General features: G+C 38.7%; 1 protein-coding gene across 1 annotated transcript in view; it reads right to left on the bottom strand.

Moving 5' to 3' along the window:
• Positions 1 to 23,434, bottom strand: part of atg7 (ATG7 autophagy related 7 homolog (S. cerevisiae)) — a 60,465-nt gene extending 37,031 nt beyond the window's left edge. The window contains exons 1-15 of the mRNA XM_084928676.1: positions 22,843 to 23,434; positions 20,299 to 20,500; positions 19,854 to 19,908; positions 19,153 to 19,270; positions 18,915 to 18,992; positions 18,668 to 18,784; positions 18,227 to 18,373; positions 17,768 to 17,856; positions 14,287 to 14,408; positions 13,462 to 13,552; positions 13,141 to 13,285; positions 11,298 to 11,456; positions 8,038 to 8,232; positions 6,400 to 6,645; positions 4,744 to 4,859 (exon numbers count right to left, since the gene is read on the bottom strand). Of these exons, the coding sequence (XP_084784802.1) occupies positions 4,744 to 4,859; positions 6,400 to 6,645; positions 8,038 to 8,232; positions 11,298 to 11,456; positions 13,141 to 13,285; positions 13,462 to 13,552; positions 14,287 to 14,408; positions 17,768 to 17,856; positions 18,227 to 18,373; positions 18,668 to 18,784; positions 18,915 to 18,992; positions 19,153 to 19,270; positions 19,854 to 19,908; positions 20,299 to 20,470 (1,850 nt within the window). The 5' untranslated portion in view covers positions 20,471 to 20,500; positions 22,843 to 23,434. The remainder of the gene's footprint in view (positions 1 to 4,743; positions 4,860 to 6,399; positions 6,646 to 8,037; positions 8,233 to 11,297; positions 11,457 to 13,140; positions 13,286 to 13,461; positions 13,553 to 14,286; positions 14,409 to 17,767; positions 17,857 to 18,226; positions 18,374 to 18,667; positions 18,785 to 18,914; positions 18,993 to 19,152; positions 19,271 to 19,853; positions 19,909 to 20,298; positions 20,501 to 22,842) is intronic.
• Between the last annotated feature and the right edge of the window lie 1,211 nt (positions 23,435 to 24,645).

Raw genomic sequence — 24,645 nt, 5'->3', positions numbered from 1 at the left:
GGGGCTTTTTTGGGATAAAGAGCTGGAAGAATTGGGGTTATACAGAAAGGCACAAACACAGCTACAAAGATAAAAACAAGGACACAGAGAGTAGCTGAAGCAAGACACAGAGAGATCTTGGTGTAAAGCAAGGAGCTACATAAACACAGAAGTTCTGGAAAAAGCACATGGAAATTCACCTTCTCCTTTACTTTCTAAGCTTTTTATCCAGGACCGAAAGAACGGCTTTGTAACAGCTTATAACATCTCAAAAACATTCTGAGAGAAAATGGCCGTCTTATCAGGCCCAGCAAGCAGCCACTTTAGTATGATTTTCACCAAAAAGGGCACACACAATTCCATTTTCACAAAGACACACCCGTGCACATGACTACACACTTAATAGGCATGGACACATCCCCATTGGCGTTACGAAAAAAAATACACATTCTAAGAGATGGAAATATCGAGCTAGCACAGACTGCAAAGAGAACTTAAGGGCTGACTGAACCTCGGTGTTAGAGCTTTTGAAGCATGAAAATGAGAAAAAGCTCGGCGGGGGGGTCGGGACTGTGCTACAACCAAATTACCAATGCTACCTGCAGCGCAGTGAGACCTCAGCTGCTGTGCTGCTCCATCAAAAAGGTAACATCTCCCTTAGCTTTAGGCCTGAAGTGAAGCACTGATGAGAGTACTTCAGACAGGTACTGGTAATCAGGGTCGTTCACTAAAGGAGTGCTAGCCCTCTAGTGTTTGCAAGGATGTTTTATTAAACCCAAATTGGAATGTGGACTGTGTGTGTAAAAGAAGAGGGCAGTATGACATAAAAACTTTTTTTCTACTATGATTCTGAGTATGATTTTTTTTTTCTAGCACCATGCTGAGAAGCATATATTGTATACCAGAAACACAAAAACCAGAGGTGTGACGCAAGAGTCAAGCAGACTGTGCCGAGAATAAACTCAAGTGGTCATCGGGGAACATCCACTGACACCGGTAAGAGACAAGAATACCTGCTGTCAACCTCTCACACTTTGCCCAACACTTTAACCTATGAATGTATGGCCAGACCATACATTTTAATACATAAAAGATGAACGTTGCGTACAGGTCTAAAATGTCACGGCAAGGGTCAACCTTCAGTGTCAAAAAATAAAGCCAGTTTGACATTTAGCTAAAAATTGCAGATCGTCTAATGACTACGTGAGGCTGCTCCAAAAGTGACTCTTGTGTTAAAATATTGATCTAATGGCATTAAAAGCAGTCAAACCTTGATGCATAGCTCAGTATTCACACTGTTTTTTTCCCTTCTAACACATATAGTTTTTTCAAGTGTAAAATGTATCTAAGTGTAATCAGAATTTGTACAATTTAACTAAAAATTTCACCACCAGGTGACAGTGTTTTACCAGAAAGTGTAAGTGTAGTTAGCCTTATAGATGAAAGCAAGTAAATGCAGGTTTGGGGCTTTGACAGTGCAGCGCATTAGCGCTGATGCCTCACAGCAAGAAGGTTCTGGGTTCAAACTTCTTGGTTGGCTAAGGCTTTTCTATGGAGTTGGTATGTTCTCTCATGTCATTCATGTCATGTTAAATGACGATGCTAGATTGCTCTCACATCCACACTGGGAGCCAAAGAGTTTTCTGTTTTTCCATTAGTCTTAGACTGAGCTGGATATGATTGGGCTGTACCTTGCCTCTTACCCTATGACTGCTGGGATAGGCTGGATCAAAGTGGTCTAAGATCCCCCAGCTAACAGTTTGTTACATAGCCATAGCCATGTCCTGCTGAGCTTAAACGAGCTGCTTTTTTATTTTTAAACAGACATACAGATGACAGAATTGTTAGCTCATACGAAAATGAAATGTTTTAAAGTATTTTCTAAGTGCAGTTCAACAGAGCAAAGGATTTTTAACACCATTTTACAAACATACTAATTTTATTTTGGATGCTGGCATTTACTTTGCACACAAATACAAAATTATTTTACAAAAACTACCCCTGCCCACCAATGCTAATACTGAGTTATATGTTGTTTTTGCTGGACAACAGCCTGCAGTTGTTTCTTGTAGGGAGCTGGTGAGGAGCTTTGTGGAGTGGTCTGGCAGAAATAACCTGCTTCTGAAGGTCAAGACAAAGAGATGGTGGTTGACCTTCGGAGGAAAGAAAATCTGTGACACGGCCCATTAACAACATGGGCAGCTACGGATACGTCTAAGTCCACCTGAATAGAACAGACTGAACTAGAAGATCAAAAGTGATGCTGCGTAGCAGAAGGTGACGAGCAGACTCCTCTTTCTGATGAAGTCCAGATACTTTAACATGTTCGGCAAGATTTGGAGTTCTACCAGTTTGTGGCAATTCCCCTATTTATTTTGCTGTTCTCTCCTGGGGGTCAGTGTCAGTGCCAGAGATGCCAACTGATTCACAAGGCCAGAAGCATCATTGGCCAAAATTTGGAGGCGTCTGAGTCAATGAGGGACAGAAGGTCACTGAACAAACATGGACATCCCATCTCACCTGCTCAACTCCACACCTCTGAGGAAGATTGCATTATAGATATTACCTGTGTTATATCTTCTTTATTAATGTATTATTAACATTAATGTGTATTAATGTTCTTACTCTTCCTTAAAAAAACTGATAAGTGCCCGCGTCACTTTTACTATAACTATGTTGTTTAGTTATTGTAGACTGAACCATTTTTATTCTTTTCATTCTTTCCTGCTGCCATAACACAATAATTTCCCGTGTGGGATCAATAAAGTGTCTATGTATCTATATGCCTATCTACCTGTCTGTCAGTCTTGAGTCAATCCACAGATTTTCAGGGGAATCCAAGTCAGGTCTTTGTGCAGGCCAGTCAGTACCATTGACATTGTTCTTCACCAGATGGGATGTATGGTTGTTGTCTTATTGGAAGACAGGTATCCAGTTTTGACGCTGACTGCTTGAGGTTTTCTTTTAAAATCGTTTTTCTTCTTGACGAGATTCCCAGTTCCAGTCACACTCAAGGATCCTCAAAACATAATACTCCCACCACCAAGTTTCACTGTGGGTTGATGTTCTTACGCCTCTCCTTCTTTCTCCAAACATAAGCAGTGTCTCTGTAGCCAAATAGCTCTAGTTTTCAGTTTCTAATTGTCTAGCTTTATGTGATTAAATGATGCACAATTTTCAGGTTGTTTTAAGTGTACTTGAGTCTGGCTTGAAGGTGTGTCCACGCAGAAATTGAGTTTTTCCTCAGTCTACAGCCTTGCAGTGCATTTCTGTGCAGGGTTTTAGTGACCTTCTTCTATGAATGAGTGAACTCTTTCACTTCCTACCTTTGCCAGGCTTGCTCTGTACTGTGTCGCTCTCTTTGAATTTCTTGATGATACTTCTCATTCCAGCTTTCGACAATTATAAACCTTGTGAAAACTTTGTATATCCATCTCCTGCTTTGAGAGCATCAACGATTCTTTTTCTCCAGTCTAAACTGATTTTCTTTTGTTTCTGGCCTGAAGCCTTCTCAAGTGAATAAATGGGAAAATATCCTTTAGTTTTAACTCAATTTTACATCCATCGAGCTTTACAAAGTTAAAGGACATCAGGACTGGTTTGTGCTATTGCTCTACAAAAGGGTCGTTTTTCAGGGGGGTAACAATACTGAGCCTGGTATGTTTTTGTTATAATAATTATGTTATTGTGTGAAAATTGAAGTATTTTATGATTTCTAAAGAAAACGAATATGTTTAGAAATGCTATCTTGAAGATCCCTGATTCTGTTAAATTAAAAAAAGCACATGGGCAAATTTGGACAACAACTTAAAATGTCATCAGGGGGCTAATGATTTTGTGTACATCTGTAATCAAGAATTAATGTAAAGCTACTGTTAGACTAGCATCTTTCTAGCCCGCTTTTTCTTTCACTTGCTCTCTTCAGGGGTTGCCACAGCAGATTAGATGGCTCCATCTCACCCTAACCTTTGCAAACTCTTCTGTCAAATGAAGCACTTTAGATGTTCACTCTCACCATATCCATAAGTGTTCTCTTCTTCTTTTCCTTTTGCCAGGCAGCCCAATCATCAACATCCTTTTACCCAATATATCCACTCCCCTCTCTGTCTGCACATGTTACTCTCAACCTTGCCTCTCTTACTTTATCTCCAAACCATCCAACTGTAGCTCTCTCTCTGTAATATACTCAGTCCTTATCCTGTCCACCCTGGTCTCTCCCAGTAAATATTTGAGTATTTTAAACTCTGTGACATCAGGCTCCACTTCCTTCTTAGCCTACAGTTACTGTTCATTACACATAACCACAGTCAAAAATAAGTAAATATATACATAAACAAATTAAACAATAATGAAGGACACATGTTGCAAAGGAGACATGACTGTTTAGCAGTCGACGAGAAGATGACTGTACTTCTAACAGAGATTTATTCCCTCAGTCAACATTTTTTTGTGGCTTCAACCATTAGTTTCGGGGTCGCTTCAATACAGTACAAGGCTCATTTCGTAAATAACAGTCCTATTAAGCATAAAATAGGTTGTACAGTTGGGGCATGGCTCGCTTTTACCTACTGGTCATCAATATGATCGCGCTCATGTTCACAGAATCCAGTAATCAAAACAGTAATCTACTTCTAAATAAACCCATGAGTGATGTCCCAGCGACTATTTGCATCAAAATCTACACAAGTATAACGGCCAGTAGTTACACCCTTAATACAACTTCAATTTCTTATTAGTAGCAAACATACATTTTGTCATCCTTACCCTTCACTGTGCTGTAGAATGGAGACCATCATCTCAACAGCCAACGCTCCGGCAATCATGGCAAGGCCTGGTCTGCTGACTGTGCACTGCTGATCCAGAGTCCGATCCCGGGTTGACTATTTTAGCAAAACAAAACACAGCAAAAACAGTAAGAAGATCAATATAGAGAATCATGTCCTGGAACTCCAGAAAGCCAAAGGTCAATCCAGTAAACCTGAGAGGACTTTCTCCACAATAAGTAGAGAAACGAGAGGTGAGAAACCTTGGCACTGGCCGAAGGTCTTCTCCAGGGGAATTTTGACCAAGTTGTTGATCACAAACTGTTTATGACACACTGATGACTAGCGGATACTTCCAGTTGAGCAGGGTGTTAGTAATGCCATAGTCTTTTCATAAATGGACCATTAGTGTCAGTGGCTGCAAACCTCTTGGCCAGTGTCAGTTGGAACAGGCTCCGGCTCACATGTAAAAGGGTAAGAGGGTATTGCTAATGGATGGATGAACGGATCATTAGTGTTTGTGCCAAACCTGCAAATAATCATTTTGGGGATATTACGCTGTGGACCACACATGCTTACCAGGGGAATGGCTACAAAATCTGACATGTAACCCTTTAGAGTCAAAGGTATTTCATTTTTACTTTCTGGTCATGTTTTATTTTTGCAGCAGTACATTCTCACACTGAATATGTCCCATATGTTTAGACAATCTGTATCATTTTGCTTCAGGCCTGTCTCACTTAAACCTTTAAAACAATATGCAAAACTCTATATTTATTCATTCACTGAACTCAACCTTAGATCAACATTTAGAATATACTGATAGCAGGCTCTGCCTCAAGTTCAAATCTTAGTATTACTTTAATGTTTCACAGAGAGACCGACACATATGGCATTTACAGTAGAAGTCAGAGCCCATTGCAGCAAGTTTCCAACAAATGCCACAGCCTTTAATAGCCTATGAAGAATCTTCGTGCATTACTCCGAAAAGGTCAAGAGAAGGAGAAAATCCAAAATCCCCAAAACAAAGAACATCAGAGACACAAGCAGGATGTGGGAATGTGGGTGTCGAGGCTACAAAGCAGCAAGTTCTGTTTTATTCTTTCTTGGGGGGGGATTTGCATATTGTAACTCTTACAGAAAAACAATTACAACCATCTTTCTCAAAAATCTAAAAACCAAACAATAACTAAACCAAATGCTGCATTTAAAACCAACAGATTTTTGATGACCCCGAAGTGTGCAGGCATCCTTAAACACAACACTGATGTGATGCTCCTAACAGTTAACCTCTTAAGCCCCAAGCCCACCTGATCTCCTGCCTTTTGCCCCCGTATCAGGGGGCGTTGGGGCTTAAGAGGCTTAACAGGAATCACGTGAGACTTTCACTCAGGAGATTCAAGTTCATATCTCATATGGGACCGTCATTTTTTAATAGCAATCATTTTCACTTCAGCTTCTGTTTGCTTGGGACCATCTCAAAACCTTGTTTGCTTGAAAATAACATCTGAAAAGAGATCTCGCTCATGCGACAATCACTAATTTTAACCCCTGTAAATGACACAGCTGAGTGTCGCAGCAGGGTCTACCTGGTTTTGAGTGTATTAGGTGAGCTACTTAGTTAAGTGTATACTTGTTATCTGTGTGGTTTCCTTACATCTCCTGGTGCCACAACATCATTGCAGAAGTAGCAGCCGAGCTTGTGCCCTGGGATGTTTGAAAACAGGGATGATCCCGGGACAGCGGGCGCAGCACCGGCCGGTGTGGAGGATGACGAGGAGGCAGAGGAGCAGGAAGGGGAGGAGTCCGGCTCGGTGGAAACGCTCTGAGTGTTGGGAGGTTTCTTCAGGCCGTGGCGCATCACGACAAATGTGTCGAATCCTAGAGCAGCATTCACCACTAGCTGTGAAAATAACAATTATGGTAAATCATGGTCATAAAAGCTTTTTTACAAAGCAACAGAAAAAAAAGAATCAAAATTGCTTTGGCTTGATCACTGATATTTTTGCCATTTGCCCTGAGTACATTTTCAACCAGTTAAATGTGGCTTCTCTTATGCAGACAATAAGGGAACATCATGTTGGATTATTTTAAAAAAAAATCAATCATATAAAACATTACTGGCCTCTACGGAAAGCGTCTACATTTTTGGAGCAGCACTTGAAACAAATTTTGATGCCAATTAGCAGTGAAGTCTGAAACAGCTCCATGGCACAAATGGCCAAATAACCTCTCAGTTGAGCCAGCCATCAGAAAAAAACCTCATCAACAGCCCACTTAACAGCACACAGCAACATAAGAGTTGCATTACTGTTCCCACTGGAAACATTACAAGTTCCTGACACAATGTTCAATAAATCCAATTTTGTATGGCAAATTATAAAATAAAATTAATATAAAATGGTAAAGAGAAAAGTTGGACTTGAGTTATCAAGCAATCTTAGTTTCCTGAAGGAGAAGTGAAAGGGCTTCCCAATTTCAGATTCAAGCTTAAAGGTAAATAAAAGAAAAACAAAGTTAAAAAGACATTAATGTCTCCTGCCAGAGTGCTGCACTGTGGCTTGAGGTCCAAAGTAACCTTTGAGCAAACAGATCTGTTTAAATCCATGGTATTGATTTCCTGTGCCACTATCAAAATACTCTCAACAAAGCTCATAAAGCCTGTTCTGTTTATGTACATCTGAGACTAGACTACAATGCGCCAGTACAGACTAGACAAAGTAATAAAATCCTTTACAATTCATTGTGTAGATTACAAAAAGTCCCTAATAGCAAAGAATAAAATAATTAAAAAAGTGGAGTATAACATGCACTTTTAATCTGCAGTATAAAACAATGAACTATTAAAAACTTTGTTTCTAATTACTTTTCTAGTCATTTAGGTAAAAAGGTTGAATATTTACGTCTATTTTGGTCTTTTTGGTGTTTGACTTTTATTCACAGACTAGTTTGTCTAGTTGCTACACGATGCTGCTCAGTGGATTGATTTAGAGCTTTTTTGCTGAAAAGAGCTGTCTCCTCTAAGCGAGTTCATGAGAGCGGCGACAGGGCGAATGTGCAGAACCAAATAATGAGCTGAAAGTAGCTCCACTAAACTGCAGAGTTTAATAATAATCATGAGTGCGCACTTCGTTGCAGGTGTCCACTTTCACATTGCATGTCATCATTTCATTCATTGTTTTTATGTAAAATACTATAAGTGGAGCTATAATCGAACCCCACCCCCGCACACACACACATCCTACCGCACTGCTTTGTGACCGTTCATTCTACATATTGTACCGTTCCTTCCTACCTTCCTCTTGCTGGCAGCGATAACCGCAGGCAGCCAGCGGCTCTCTCTTGTATCCATTAGTAAAAACACCACATCGTGCTCTTCAATTAGCTTTTCCAGCTGCTCGACATCTCTCTGGGCCTGAGACAGAGTGGCCTGAGAGAAATTCACTGGGTGGCCAGGCATGGGGATGCTCATATTGTAACCTTCTGCGTTCTGCAATAGAAAGAAATAGAGGTAAGGAACGGCTTACAAATTGAGCAGACATGTGTGGTAACTAGCACGATATGTACAATATGTACAAGTCTTTTGTTTGCACAATCAGCTCTCATTATTAAAATGTATTTGATTCATATGCATACATTATTTATGGGACAACCAACTTTTAATACTCTCAGGAGGTATTGTTTTTCCAGTACATGTGGCTCAAATCTCTATAGTATAAAATATGTAAGGACATAAAAGAATAGTGCCGTTCCAAAGGCACCTTGGACATAAAAAGAAGTCAGGTTACAGAAGTCTTCTGAGACACGAAAATATGGATTTCCTCAGTCACAGATTGAAAAGCAAATTTCTCTGCTGTCTGGTAACTGACAGACTGGGGAGATCAGAAAAAAATGGTCCTGTATAACTCAGCAGTATGAAAATAAAACATAAAAGATCATCTTAAAGTCAACAAAATATCCTTAAAAAAGGCAATGTTCAGTCTTTTGTTGTCCACTGCCAAACTTCTCGTGCCATGTTTATCTCCAGGGAGTGTATACTCAACAACAAGGCAAACGGAAATGTCAAGAGTCATTTCATAGTCAAGAGAAGGACAGAAAGGGCAAAGCAGAAGTGCGAGATTTGAACAAGAAAAAATAAAAATGCCACTTTTACTCAATCAGTGGGTCTTCTGCCTTCACTCTTCACATTGTAAGTGTGGGAGCTTGTCAACCAAGTCTTGAATTTATATTTCACTGACGTAAGTGTTGCTAAGCTGCAGAGGTGGTAATCATATTCCAATTTCCTCTATAAACATCCTTAACCTACAGCCAAGAAAGACATACATCTTTTTGAGTGTGAGAAAAAAAACTTTCTGGAAAAATAAAACAATCCAAGAAAGCCGCTGTTGTTGATCCAGTTTTGATGAGAACAAATTTTAAGCGAGAAAAAGAAGCTCCTGGAAATGTCAGGTGACTTGTGTCAGGTGTTCGCCCACATACAAAATAAGAAATCTGCCTGACATTTTCAACATTGTGACCTTGTTTGAACCATATTCCCCCAGTTCAATTAAAGTACTTCTGCACTTTCAGCTCACCCTCTTCATATTTGTCTTTCCATCTTTCACAGTTGCACCTGACACCCATACGTTTGCAGAAAAACAAGCAGGGAGGAAAGCCAAGCAGGCACACGCTCACACTGTTAAAAATAGGAGCAGGTGTGGATGCAGCTAGTTTGATGGTAGAAACACAAAGTGTCACGACACGTCATGACTACACGTGTCAGTTTTTTCACTTTCTATTTCATTCCCAGAACATTCAGAGAGAAACTGAAAATAAGGGTGGGCCAGGGTGGCGAGAGACCTGGATATCAAGTTGATGACATGACAGATGTGTGTGTGTGTGTGTGTGTGTGTGTGTGTGTGTGTGTGTGTGTGTGTGTGTGTGTGTGTGTGTGTGTGTGTGTGTGTGTGTGTGTGTGTGCGCGTGTGTTCAACTTAAAGGACATCACATTTCTCTTAGTGTGTGACACCATTTTCCCGTCCTAGTGTATCTGGTTTCACCGACACGTTATTACAGAGATGATTGCAAGCTCTGAAAAATCAATACTTTTACAATGAGGCTTGAATCTTACACAGTTTAAGGTAAATTACATCAGACGTTTAAACACTGAGGGAGTCGCTGTGTGAGATGTGACTGATAAAGGCACAGGCACGCTAGGGACACACAAGTTTTGAGACTCCTACACATGGTCAGTTTAGTTAAAACTTACAAGCTGACAAGAAGCAGAAGGTGTGAAAGCATTTTACACGCTGCTTTTCTTAGTCAGTCTTCTTCAAATGCTTTAAAAACGATTTAGAGGCTCCAGAAGTGGATTTTGCTCCAGATTTAAAAGTGAAGATAATGTGTTTGGTTTGTGAGCATTAGATGTGCTGTGAGGCTAATTTTATTATCTGTGCAAAGCAACCTGTCTGGATGCTTTTTCTAAGCTATGCCAAAATCTCCTGGCAGTAGCTTTGTATTTGCTGTCCATTAGATTGCTATTGATTCAGTCAACTCACTCCAGCTTTGAAGTGTCATGTTTTCAGAAGGAGAAATCATTTTTGGCTTAAATGTTTATAGCTAATGTGAAAACAGTATGATTGGTCATGGAAACAAACACAGACACACACACACACACACACAAAAGAAACACACAGATTCATTATAAATGGGTTCTGAGTCAATGAAGCTGTCAGATACCGAGATGATTAAATCTGCCACCAACATATAAAAGGGAAAACTGCCCAATCATTTTTTTAAGCTTCATGATCTTCTGATCCCAACATTGCATAATATTCCAGGACAGACAAGTGAATCACCTCATTTTGAAATGCATACAGCACATGTGACTCACGTTATAAATATGCAGCCAGTCTTTGCACTTTCTAGTAGCTTAATAATGGCTGCCCCATTCAAACCAATCCACAGCCCTTCTGTGAGTGTTTGTTTGGCTGCTTTTTCTTTTCATTTGCTAAAATAGATGCCCCCTCCCCAAAAAAAAGAAAACAAAAACCCCACCCACAGAGAACCCACTCATTAATTTGCAAAGTATTGAAACCACCAGCATTAATATGCATAAAAACCAACTCTTATTATTCTCCATGGTGTGTACTTCACATCTAAGTTACAAGAACTCAAACAGGAATACAATTAAAAACCTAAAAATAGTAAAATGGCAATTGCATTCAGTGCAGTTGTAAAGTGATTACAAATTCATCTTTTTCAATGTTATTTTAAGATAATTAACCTCCATTTATCACATGAACACTGGCTTCAGCAGCACTCTGTGAGCATCATCAGTGACAGTAACTAGTAGGCACTGTGCCTTGTGTGCATTTCAAATGAGTGCTTGGTGCGATTCCAACATAACGCTGAAATATGCAGAACAGAATCACAGGATTTCTGAAGAAATGAATAACAGGGATTATGACAGACTGTAATCATTGGCTTCCAAGAAGCAGGGCATGCTTTAACTCTAAAATATGAGCAGAAATACAGACGTCATATTACACAGTTAAGCATTGTTATTCGACGTACCACACCGGGAAAGATTTTGGTAAGTCGGTCAACAGCTGCCATGGCTTTGGACTTTCCACCTCCAAGACAGTCCTCAAACTCATAAAGCGGCTGCCGCACTGGATTGGAGTATGAGATCTTTGCGTTGTCTACAAATGTAATGTGTCGCACTCCCCATCCCTGGAGAAAAATGGAAAAACCATAATCGACCATTTACTGACATGAACACTGACCTAAATGGCGCTTTGTAAACAGTTTCAGTGACAATGAGTGGGAGATGGTGTGCCTTGTGTGCGTTTAAAATGAATACTTAGTGCAATTACAATCTAACTCTGAAATAATGGGTGCATTATTATATCCTTACTCTCATTCCCCTTAATGTATCTGTAACATGCAACTTCTTTCGGTGCTTTGCTACTGGAAACTGAATTTCCCGGAGGAACCCACCCGAGGGATTAATAAAGTTTCATCTAATCTAATCTAATCATTAGTGTGCAGGTTAAACAACTGTATAATTTTAGTTCTATTCTACATTACACCAGGTTCAGTCTGAAAGACAATCAAATAACTGGTGAAAAAAAAGGAAGCACCAAGGATGATGATTGTACCTGCAGGCTAAAATGCAGATCAGAGCTGTTGTTTTTCACACTGAAAAAAATATTAAAAGCTGAGTAAGCCTTTTTAAAAAAGTTTTTTAAGTCACTGATATGGATGGAAAGGATTTTTAAAAATGAAAGAAAATCTATTTTGTCCAGTTGATAATTGGACAAGATTATATCATCACAAATAATGTGACATGTCTATGCTTCTGTTCTGTGAGTGCAAATTAATTAAAACGCTAAAGTTGTTTCAGAATTTCAAGTGGTTAGCAAAAGCAATTCAAGATAACTCATTTACAGTATACTGTAAGCTTTATGGCACACATTATGTTCAGACACCAAAAGTGAAACAAGTGGTGAACAGTGTGTCAGCTGGTCAGTTTAAGAGAAGGTTTATTTATAGAGAGGTGCTGCCTACATCCCCAGAATGAAAAATAATTAACATCGAACATCTAATCTTTGTAAAACCATATGCCTGGTGAACACATGCCACGTGGTTGGAGTGCAGTGGCGTAGGTTCAACTACAACCCCTGCTTTCCCCTCCTCTCTCTCCCCAATTTCCTGTCTATATTAACTGCTCAACTATCAAATAAAGACATTTAAAAAGAATGTAAAAAATTGAGGTGTGTGACAGTGAAACAGTGAAGCTGACAATTGTTGCAAAGCTTATGAGCTTCTGTTAAAGGGACCTTTGATGAAATCCTGACTTCAAGTATGTTCCTGTGAAAGTCAGTGGTTCCAAAAACACTCTGAACAAACAAGCATCATGTATGTGTATATATACTGTTAACAGTGGAAACAGTAATGCTAGCATATTAGTTAGAAGAATAATAGTCCTTTTTTCCTCTTTTGTATAAATGTAATCTGAGACACACAGTAATATGATAATAATGTTAAATCTACACTTTTTAGGATAACTGTCTTGATAATGGCACCGGGGCTACTGCTTATTATTGTTGTATTAGCAGTATTTGTATGGATTGTCCTGTAAGTTGCAGTAACCTTTATACAGGTTTCGTAACCTGACTTGCGGCTACACCTTAACATAGCATGAAAAAAAAAAAATACTACCCATCATCAAAACATAACATTTCTCATCTTTACTAACATCAGTGTTTAAAAAATCTTCTGTAACAGTTTCTGGTTAAGCAAGTCATAGACCCTAATGAATTAAGAGTCATAACACTTTCCAAGGAGCACTTATCCAAATTCTAGCATACCTTCATCACCCTGTCTACCCACCAATTTGATTTTCTATCCTTACCATGAGTGTCCGGGCCACATTGCACCCAAGTGTCCCAGCACCTAGAAGGAGACACTTTGTGTTGATCACTTTGTCCAGGTCCAGGGAAGGAACCAGCCTCCATCTCATGAGTTTCAGGTTCAGGTCTACTGAAGACTCTGCAAGCCTATAAAAAAATTAAGTAAGACAAGTGAAGACATACACTCACTAGCCACTTCACCAACTGTTTGTTATTGCAAATATCTAATCAGCAATGACTGGACATCAACTCAATGCATTTAGGCATGTAGACGTGGTCGAGACAACCTGCTGAAGTTCAAATACTTGTATTATTTATTTCACCGTTTGGGGTCCATGCATTCACTGAGGTTGACCATCCTGGGTCCCATGGCTCCTTTTGGATTTTTCTCCCAGCCGACACTCTTGGGACAAGCTATCAAAAAAAACAACAACAAAAAACACACTTGCAATGTAAAATAAGCAAAAATCATACAGACATACATACATACAGAAACACTTTCAGGCTAGAACAACTTTAAGGAAGCTTCTAATACACCAAAACCTTTATTTAATTGAGATGTGTGGATGTTAATTCACAAACATACAGTCTACTCCCTCTCTATTTTCAGAATTTAGAAGATGGATTAGCTGAACCCGGTGTAAAGTTGGGCCAAGGTTGATTGGTTAATCCTTTTCAAAACAATATCAAATCATCAGAGTAGATGAATCATTTTTTGCTGCATGAATATATCCTCGGCAAATTAATTAAAAGACATGATGAACCACAGAGGTAGATTGAGGAAAACAAAGATTCCTTGTCTGAACTCAACAAAAACCTTTGCAGATCAAAGAGCTACCCGCTTTCCCATCCTGCTATTACCATTTAAATTACTTTCTTCCCTTATTCAGCAGATAAAGGAATAATGGAAACGCTTTGTGAGATTAGTGTGTCCTGAAAAAGAAGCAGTGAGTCTCGGTGGAAAGTGAACTAAGAATGCGTGTTCAATTTAGTATTAATATCCACAAGTGTATGTATCTGAATGCATGCACACGTTCACATGAATACAAATACAAATGCACCGATATACAGATGCACAGCAGCACAATGCAAACTGCACAAATGCACCCATACATAAAAAGAGAAACACAGAAAGAAATAGAGATTACCAGAGTTGCTGGGAAACTCAGGTAGTTTGACATGGAAGATGACGCTCTGTTGAATGGAGCGGCTTCCCTGCAGAGTTCTGTCCCTAAAACACAGCACCTCCACTGTGTCCAGCTTAGACCCCCTGTAGTGCACACGTACACACAGAAGATGCTACATGAAATGTTGACAATAGCACATTCATATATATATATATATATATATATATATATATATATATATATATATATATATATATATATATTTTTTTTTTTTACATGTAGATATCTCACATCCATCATTGTGAAATACACGTTAACGTGCCTGTTGCTCCAAAATAAAACTCTGACACCTTATACAGCCGTACTAACACACTTCCTCTAATATGGTCCTGAAAAACTGAGTCATGTTACACAATCAAGCTCTGATAAAAGAACTGAATAGGCAAGACATCACAGCCATCTATGCCAGTATCAACAGTTTATGTTTAACAGAGAGAAAAAATGTAGTCAAGCACAGGATTGATGAGGTTTTTTTAAGATAAAACCTGCAGAGCATGCAAGCTAAACTCTTGATTAATTGTTGACGGCGAGTTGATATCACAGAAGACTATTGCTAAACAAGCCTCTGGGGGAGTTCCTTTTTTGTACAATAGAAGAAAAAAAATTTAAATGCCAGAAAAAAAGAGGGAAAACTAAGCTCTGTGACAAAACACTCCTCAATATAGACCTGAAATAAGAGTGTGCAACGCTTCTTAACTGATATAAAAGCCACAATTAGAAACATACAGAGATAATTTCACTGACAGTCTCAGAACATAACAATACATTATGTTCAGTTGTGTGAGATGGATTGCTTCCTCTTGCTCAAAGTTATCAGGTATGGGGTTATGTTATTTCATTTTGATATCTACTCCTACATCTGAATATTTACATTTTTACTCAAAAACTATTTAGTTTCATTTTTCAGCTCAACTCCTTTATTTACCATCTGAAAATAAAAGTACCGAAAAGCTTTCAGATGATTTGCAGTTTTCACCTACATCATTTATACAATATTTAAAAAAAATAAACAAAACGACCTTTTTTTTTTTTTTTTTTACTTAAGCTTGTTAAAATATATCATTGCCCGTGGGATATGAATCATTTTATTTTTTAAATTTTCTGACTGTTGAATCAACCACTTCTGTATAAAGCAAATAAAAATCATAATCGAATATTTAAAGATGATAAAGCACAACCACCTGCTTTGGAGACACTGAGCATAAGCACAAGGTGTTCAAAACAAGCAAAAATCACAGCCTACAACACTTAAAGAGGCTGATTGGATGAACACAGACAATATCCTGCTTTAAAAATGCGCTCCTGATGATATGTGACATATACTCATGAAGGAGCCTAATTTAACCACAAAATAAATGGCCCCTTGATGTAGGAGGACGTCCAAGTGTGTTGTTTACAGATAACTATTTTCGAAAACATAAAAAAACGTGTCCTTCATAAATGAATAAATATGTACACTCACCGCCCACTTCATCAGCTACACCTCTTCAACTGCATTTTAACACAGACATTTAATCATCCAACCACATGGCAGAACCTCAGTTCGTTTATGCATGTAGCCGTGGTTAAGATGACTTGGTAAAGTTTATACTGAGCATCAAAACGGGGAAAATAAGGCGTAGTTGTTGGTCGCAGACAGGCTGGTCTGAGTATTTCAGAAACTGATGATCGACTGGGATTTCTCCATACAACTATCACTAGGGTTTACAGAAAATGGTCAAAAAAGAGAAAATATCCAGCGAGCAGGGGCTCTCTAACCAGAGGAGATTGGCCAAACTGTTTTTAGCTGATAGAAAGGCAAAACTAACTCAAATAACTATTTGCAGGTAGAGCAGCGTGATATCACACCACAACTGTAGAAAGACAAGAGAAAATGCGACAAGATGTTGCCAGGTCTGACGTGTCTCGATTTCTTCTACAACATTTCTTCAACAAAACACACGGACTTGGAAGAATTGTTCGGATTTGTACAAAATGAAAAGGCCAGTAATGGACAGATGCAATGATACTGATGTTTACACCCTCGTGCAATAAAGAGGATGTCCTTTGTATCACAAGACATGATAAGACGGCTGATCAATTTGTTTCACTAACTCATCTAAACGTTAGGGTATAGGAGCTATGGCACTTTGTCTTAAAATAACAGCTGTAATCTTCACATTTCAACTTTTTTTCCTCAAAAGAGTATTTGAAGTTTTTTCTTGAAATAGAATTTCATCTTTGATCTTGATATTTTGACTTTATACCAAATGATTAATAAGAATTTTCTTAATGTGGCCTTGTAACAATGTAACAACACATTCCTTTTACGTGACATACATGAAAGTAACAACCGTTATCGATCTATCCTGCTATAGAAACCCTCCATCAGCTTTGGAATATCCCAAGAGAGCCTGCTAACGCTTTTCAAACCAAAAAGAATAAGAAATATACATATTCCGTTAAAAGTGTTTAATAACAGCACCTTTAATAGATCAAATCTAGTTAAAAATATCTGTCAATATTCTGCAAAGACACCTCATACTGTGTATAAAACAACACCGCCTATGGTTAGAACAAACAGTAGCTGCTGTGTGTCACAGATAGGTATGGCATGAGTTAACATACCAGCTATGGTCTTTTACCCAGACCACGCAACTACACCATGCCACAATAAAAAAATAAATGAATAAATAAAATGTAAAAAAAAAATAAATACAACTGAGAAAAAGAAATATGATTCACATAAATGCAATAAATCCACGCAAAGTAGTTCAAACAAGAGCGGCAATGTTTCCTGATGGAATTTGGAGATAATTTTGAAAATCTTTTAGGTGGAAAAAAATAATAAATCAGCAAGCAGTGACATCATTATTCACCCTCTTCAAGCAAGGCAGATTAGATCAATATAAACTGTTTGGACAACCTGATTTACATTTTAAGATTAAAGCTTAGCAAGAGCTTAAATGGAAGAAATAAACCTTGTTTATCTGGAAAATTGATATCCTTATAGACAAATGGGACTAGCTTAAAAGCAACAGTCGTGTTTCTGTAAGCAAGTGCTGTCATCTAGGAGCACATGTAATTGATCAAATTAATCACACCCCCACTAAACTCTTGCAACACCACTGAGACGAAGCAGCAGCTTGATATTTCTTTTTCAGTCCGAGTGGAGCAGAATAACTTTAGTAGAGTTTCAATTGCTTTTGTCCTGATGCAAACATTTTTAAACTGATACATTTCTCTTTTTGAAATTGATAATTTTCTTAAATTACAAAGGTTTGCTTTCCTAACACTGCAGCAGGGTTGGGAAATCAGTCAGGAAGAGGAGCCTTTCATTTATGTGCAACTCATAGTGAAATTCAGCAGGTTTTTCCAAATTACTTAATGGCCCACAGCACACATCATTGAGACAACTTCCTCAAAACACAGTCACACATGCACACACACACAGAGAGTTTACCATTGGTTAGCTACAAGCATCAGTAGATTCCTCAGAGGCCAGCCCGGATGTTGGGACAGAGTACACGGATCATAGACACCCACAGTAACCTAGAGAAAACAAACAAGGTATGTTTACATTAGCAAGGTGTGAATATGTGTTATTGTGTGAGTGTGTAACAGTAGACAACATTAGTAAAATGTGATGAGCCAATAAAACTACAGTAGAAATCCAGTTTGAAGCCACAACAAAATAAATTTTAAACCTTATTAAAAAAAACGAGTCTGTTTGAATCTTTTCAAACACTTTAAACTATTACAGAATGAACAAAAACAAGTTTGGAAACTTTTGGTGTATACTTTAAATCATACTATTATGATATTAATCTAAGTGCAAAAAAAGTAGCAGACACACAGAATAATAACATATAAGTTTAAATTCCTGTTTCTAATGATATAAATATAAAAATCTTCTTGAAACCTTCTTAGTATCACTGAAAAATGTCTCCCAGTCCCCCAGCACGGCCATCTGAACTGACTCATCTGTGTATTTTATTAGGAAGTAAGGAACTGCAGTGGCTCCTGTTTTGATGCACAGGCCATCATAAGCATCCTGCAGGGCTGCAATCTAAGACAGAAATTAGAAGTTAGAAAAATCCAGCAATTCAAACATATCACAAGTGCTGAAGTCAGTGCAGCAATTCTCAACCAAGTGACCTCAAAGGGATGAAAACCGAATTATTCAGTAAAATTCTTTTGGTTTATATAGATGAAGCAGTGGAAGACACTGATAGCACTTTGTATTCATCATATAAAACAGCTAATAGTAATTGTAGAGTTTTAACTTTTTCAGAAAAGGTCATTTAAGGATAACTTCAAAGTGTAATATCTAAAATTATATGGTGATCTTTAAAAATCCAACCTGCTTTGCAGAGAAAACCTGATCTAGGACGGAGGGCGGTCGGACAAGCGTTATCGCCTCTTTGAAACAGAGAGCAGGAAAGCAGAACCAGTAGTAGAAATTGTACTTCTTCAAATCCTGTTTAAAAAGAGTAGCCAGAACAAGAGAGAAACATGAAAGGAAACTGGTTACATGAAGTTGTTAAAGTGTAGAAAAAAACAAAAGCAAAAAAGAACAAGCAAACATATATGATCATATTTTTACGCACTGCAAAGGTAAGGAGAATAAATCTACAAAGGATGGACGGGTCCTTCAGTGCAGCTCCAGACTGTATAGCATCCCAAATCTACCCAACAAAGAGAGATAATACAAAAGAAAAAATATTCAATAATTTAATCAGGTAATGTTCTGTTGGGAAATATGACCATTCTAATGCCTACTTTATAGATAATCCACTTTCAACATGTTTTTGATGTCAGAACAAATTGCCACTGGATGTCTCTTACCTCCTTGGCTTCTTTCTCCAACAGAGCCTTCTTATCAGTAGTCTTAAAGGCATCAAGAGTGTTGGTGTTGTACAGCGTTCCCAAAGCTGGGCAGCAACGAGCGGGAGTTGAACCATCACTAACAGCAAAAAACCAACACATTTTTCATTAAACTGTATGTTCACAGTGTAAACATACTGACCACCAGAAACCAGTGGGCTATATAAAAGTTTATTTTTCCCTATATAGAAGTACATACACAAAACATCTCTGTGACAACTGCACAATCGGATGAAGGCCACGTCATTTTTTTTTTTCTTTAGACACACAGGCTTTTTGTAACTGTTCAGAGCCGATTTAAAAATACTGGCAGCTTTCAGTGCTTCCCCTCTGCCTCACTGTAGCTGCACCTATGGAATAAGTCGAAACATCCTGGGTAACTTCCTTGTTGAGTTATCACATTCACAAGATTTTCAGAAAACTTCTGATCTTCAGGTGGAGGTCACCGAGATTCAACTCATTTAAGATTTTTAGTAGATGGTATCAATTTAGGTGTCCACGCTGTCCTCCCACCTGCCCAGCAGTGTGACCCCAACAGTCTATGCTATGCTTTTATTTTGGCTTTGTTTACAATGACACTGTGCATCACAAGACTCAATGGCAGCAGAAAAACTTAGCAGAAGTGTAATGCTTCTTTACACAACATAATGCCTTATACTTACACATCAAATGCACTGTACTCCAAAGTTAGACGGGTAGGCAAACCAAGAGGATCACCTATCAGACATGAAAGTCGATCAGCCACATTGGTAATAGAAAATACAGATCTGTCAATCAAGTGGGAAAACTGCATTTGACAGTGAGTGAGTATGTTGCTTATTCTGTCTTCCTCCCATCACCCTCAACCAGTAATGGCAGATAGCTGTCCCTCCCTGAGCCTGGTCCTGCTGCAGGTTTCTTCCTGTTAAAAGGGAGTTTTTCCTTCCCACTGGCGCCATGTACTTCATCATAGGGGGCAGTTTGATTGTCGGGGTTTCTCTCTATTATTGTAGGGTCTTTATCTTACAATATAAAGTGCCTTGAGGCAACTTGTTATGATTTAGCGCTATATGAATACAACTGAATTGAACTGATCTTTTATTGAAACCATGCCATCAGAATACTCACCATTGTAATAGTATCCTTTGATACATTTGGGACTCTCATCCAATCTGTAGTCATTGAGTTTCTTCTGAGTAAGCTCATGCCAAAAGCCTGCTTCCAGAGCGCTGCTGAAAGGAGCAAACTGCAGCTTAAGTTCTGCAGTGGACGGCGATGCCTCACTGATGTCAGATGCCATTACACTTCACAGAGCGCCACGTTCAACAAGCTGTGAAATAAAACAGCAGACGGCTATGAAACACTTGCAGGCACTATAATAACTTATGACTTAGATACACAAAGAGTAGTAAAAGTAACTCTCGCACTGTTGAAGTAAACTGTCTGAATAAAAGCACAGAATAAAAGCTGCACTTGTATACTGTTTTATGACTTTGGAGTGCCTCAATTACCAGTTCACACTCGCACAACAATTATGGGAAAACTCCCTTGCAAGGAGCTGGCCTGCCCATCAGGAGTAACTTGTGGTTCAATGTCTTCCCAAAATCACTCACACATGTTGGTGGAGCCCTGTGATTAGTGGATACCTAAATCAGGAGCTCCTGCTGATCACATAATAATCAGTTCATTATCTGCTGAGCCCTAAATTTCCAATGCTGCTGTTTAATTGACAACCCAGTGAAGAATCTGATTTGAATAAGCTTATTACTCAGCCAGGTTTAAAATTACTCGATGAGTACATCGCCCAAGATATCAGAGTTGTAACTATATGTGCTTTTGATATGTGAAAGTATCTGCCACACATGCAAATGAAGGAAAAAAAAAAATCACACTATTGTCAGTTGTCTTTTTCTTCTTTCAGCTGCTCCCTTTAGGGGTCACCACAGCAGATCATCTGCCTCCTTCTCACCCTGTCCCTAGCATTCGACTCAGTCACACCAACCCTTTGTAAATCCTCCTTCACTACTAGGGCTAGACTGGTAATGCATATTAGGCATTTTCCTGGTGGGTCAATATATTTTTTTTTCTTTGTTGCTATAATCATACAGGCCACCTGCCATGGTGCACTGGCACTACAAACACTGACACTAGTAGTGTAAAGCACTTTGGGGTCCTTAGGGACTAAGTAAAGCGCTATACAAATACAGGCCATTTACCATTTTAGTCCAGTGGACAATTTTTATTAGTAACCCTGGATAGACCAATATAATCTTTTAACGCAACCATCCCTCTCCTACAGACACGGATGGACAAACAAAAGCACAAAAAAAGGTGTCAGTGAAAAGCCAGGAGAGAAAAAGAAAAAGAAACTAGGCATATATGCAGCAAAATGTTTATATACATATTAGCAACTGCACTGTCAACAGCAGTACCAGCAACCACTACTATAAAGCTCTCACAGTCACAGTACTGCTCCTGTTTCCAGCACTAGCCATGGAGAAATGATGGAGGAGGGAGAGCAGTTCCAACAAGAGAGCGGGGAAGGTGTAAATAATATGGTAAGGAAATAAATGGAAGGACATAATTATCAAGGGAGACATTCAAGTAAAATAACCCACCATCAATGACCAAAAGCCACTGCTAATAGCTAAAGAGTAGCTTTTAATTGTGCCATGCTGCACTAAAGCACAACAAAGACTTCCTAACCCAACAACAAGTGTACCAACGTGGTTAAAAAAAAAAAAAGAATAAAAATTTATTTATTTATTTATTTATTTATTAACTGATCATAGTCAGCCGCCTGGACCAAATATGCCAGGGCTGATTTGTTGTCCCAGTTGTTCACTTCATCAGTGAATCTTCTCTGAGGTCTTCGTCTTTTCCTCCTCCCTGGTGTCTCTATATTCAACATCCTTTGTCCATCCTCTATTACTATTCTGCACGTCCAAACCACCTCAGCCTTGGCTCTCTAACTTTACCTCCACACCGTTAAACTTCTGACACTGATTTCTGTCCACCTTGGTCAATCCCAACAAGATCTGAACATTTTCAGCTCAACCGTCTTTTTGTCAGCACCACAATCTTCAAACCATACAAGACGCTATGATGTGTGGAAGGTCTCAGTCCCATCTTATAAAAATTCTCTTTAACTCTTGGTACTGTATATCTGTCACAAATAACCCCATATGTGATGGCAAGCTACATGAACAATAAACTGGACATTTAAAAAAGAAAAAAAGAGGATTCGTGTTTCCTTTCCTGTATCCCATCCACGTGCATAATCCATGAAAAAATAAAGGATTTTACAATATTTTTGGCCAGCTCAGCTGCAAAGAGAGCCTAAACTCTGGTTAAATAATGAGCACCAACCCTTCAAGACTAAGCATTTAATGGCTGTCAGTCTTGGCATGTTAATGATTAAATTCTACGTTTACTTTTTTTCGTGTCTTTAACTGTTTTCTCTTGCTGAGAAGTAAAGTCAGCTCAATAGAGACCACACAATGAAACCCAGCAGCTTTAGCACTTCAAGCGCTTTTTAACGCGACGAAAATTCTCATGGAAATAAATCATAAAATAAGACATCCCTGCATCACAACACAGACAATTTATGTCCGCTTCAGACAGATACATACATGTTTATACGTTAACGTGTAACAGGACTTGTGCACTTACCATAAAACCTTACTTCCTGGTGAAGGAGATCATGTGATCGCGAGTCTTGTAAATAAAGCAGTGCAGTGTGGGTAAGCTTTAGCTTACTTGCTACGGTTTCGTGTCTTTATGGTGCAAGCACCATTGAGTAAAATACAAAGAACCAAAACATAAACAAGAACGCGCAGACGATAAAGCAGGAGAAAACAGACAAAAACCTGTAGGCGCCGTTTCTTTTCATTTCGGAGACTGCTACAGAGGCTGAAGCGTTTGTAATGAACGCCGGTTTTAGCTTGTGAAATTACAAACGCAACATAATAGTGGTGAAACCGGTAAAGCTACTTCTGCTCCTACTTTTGGGCTCAATTATGACTCCAGTTTTCACCAGAAATTAGCTGTATGTGAGCGGCGGACCGTACGGAAACAGGGTTAGGGACCGTCGCAAAACTGTGCTGCTGTACAAAAACGCACGATATAAATTAGAAGATGTCATGTTTTGGCCAGGAGGCTAAAACAAACTGAGAAAATCCATCTAAAATAATATGAAGCCCACAAAGTGTCACCTCTTTGTATTTGTATTTCCCTGGATGACAACCACAGTATCCAGTGGTAGCTCCTGCACTGTGAAGGACAGCATGTAATAATAGCACCCCCCTTTTTTAAATAGCTTGTTCTACATGGAACAGCTATTACCACATATAAAAGCAACTGAGCTCTTGAATCCTTCCTGAAGGACAACACAGGAACGAAAGTACAAGTGCTCAAGGTTTCCTTGTACCTTATCATTTAAACACAAGAACACTCTGAAGTAGCCGATGAGACTAGCGGTTCAACGAAAGCATAAAATGCTTTGAAAGTACTCCGTTTGTTAGATGGAGTACATGTTTACAGTGGAAATCTTCAACGGGGTAAGTTCAGGGACATTGTGTGAGCTGTGTTAACTGGTTTAATGAAACAAGGAAACATCTCACAATGATGCTCATGCAGATGCAGACTGTGTCAAGTTGTGTTGCTCTTAACTAATCTTTAAAAAAAAGCTTGACTGATATAAAACTGCTCCTACTCATACAGGCTGATTTTTCCCCCTTCAACAGCTCATGGTTTAATTATTGTAAGGTGAGATATATGTGTTAGTATTAATAATTGAATTTCTTTTTTTTTTGTTCAGATTTTTCTCACTTGGATAAGACCGCTCCAGGTTTCAATTTTTGATGAAAGCATGTGTATGTTTTTCTGATTCAGACCTTCAACACAAACTGGTTTATTACAGTAAACTATGAGGTAAAACTGAATTGAGATTTTCAGATCTGTACCATGGAGTCCATTCCAGTTTAAAGATTACAGATTAAATGAAAAACAGTTCTCATTTTAGTACAAGTAACCTGAGAGACACGCCATAGAAATTCATGAATGATGCCTCTGCTGGGTTATTAAGAGAGAGGGGATGAGGGACATTGGCATATTGTTGAAAATGTCCTTGTTATACGTCCCATACAAGAGAGGAAATATAGCAGTTTCAGCACACTGATAAGTTGAATGAAATACTTATGCTGGTAAGTCACAAGCTTTGCAGATTTTGGTGAATATTATTGAAACTGCCACAAAGAAAATTAAGTGGCACTATATTATGAGAAATAGAGTTCTTGTCTTTTTTTCTGGAGCCATTTCTCCATTTTGCACAGGAGAAAATATGAATGTATTAATTGATGCAGTATATGTGCATCATAATTTGTTAAAAAATGCTAAAATTCCCCAATATGGCTTAAAAAGAAGATGGCTACACTGTGGTCATATAGGGATGGACATGGTCAGCAACATTACTCG

Source organism: Perissodus microlepis, chromosome 5 (assembly GCF_051167445.1).
Source record: "Perissodus microlepis isolate ML-2025 ecotype Zambia chromosome 5, ASM5116744v1, whole genome shotgun sequence".
Taxonomy (NCBI): Eukaryota; Metazoa; Chordata; class Actinopteri; order Cichliformes; family Cichlidae; genus Perissodus; species Perissodus microlepis.
Note: the sequence above shows the minus strand (reverse complement) of the source record. Positions and strands in the feature narration are given on the sequence as shown.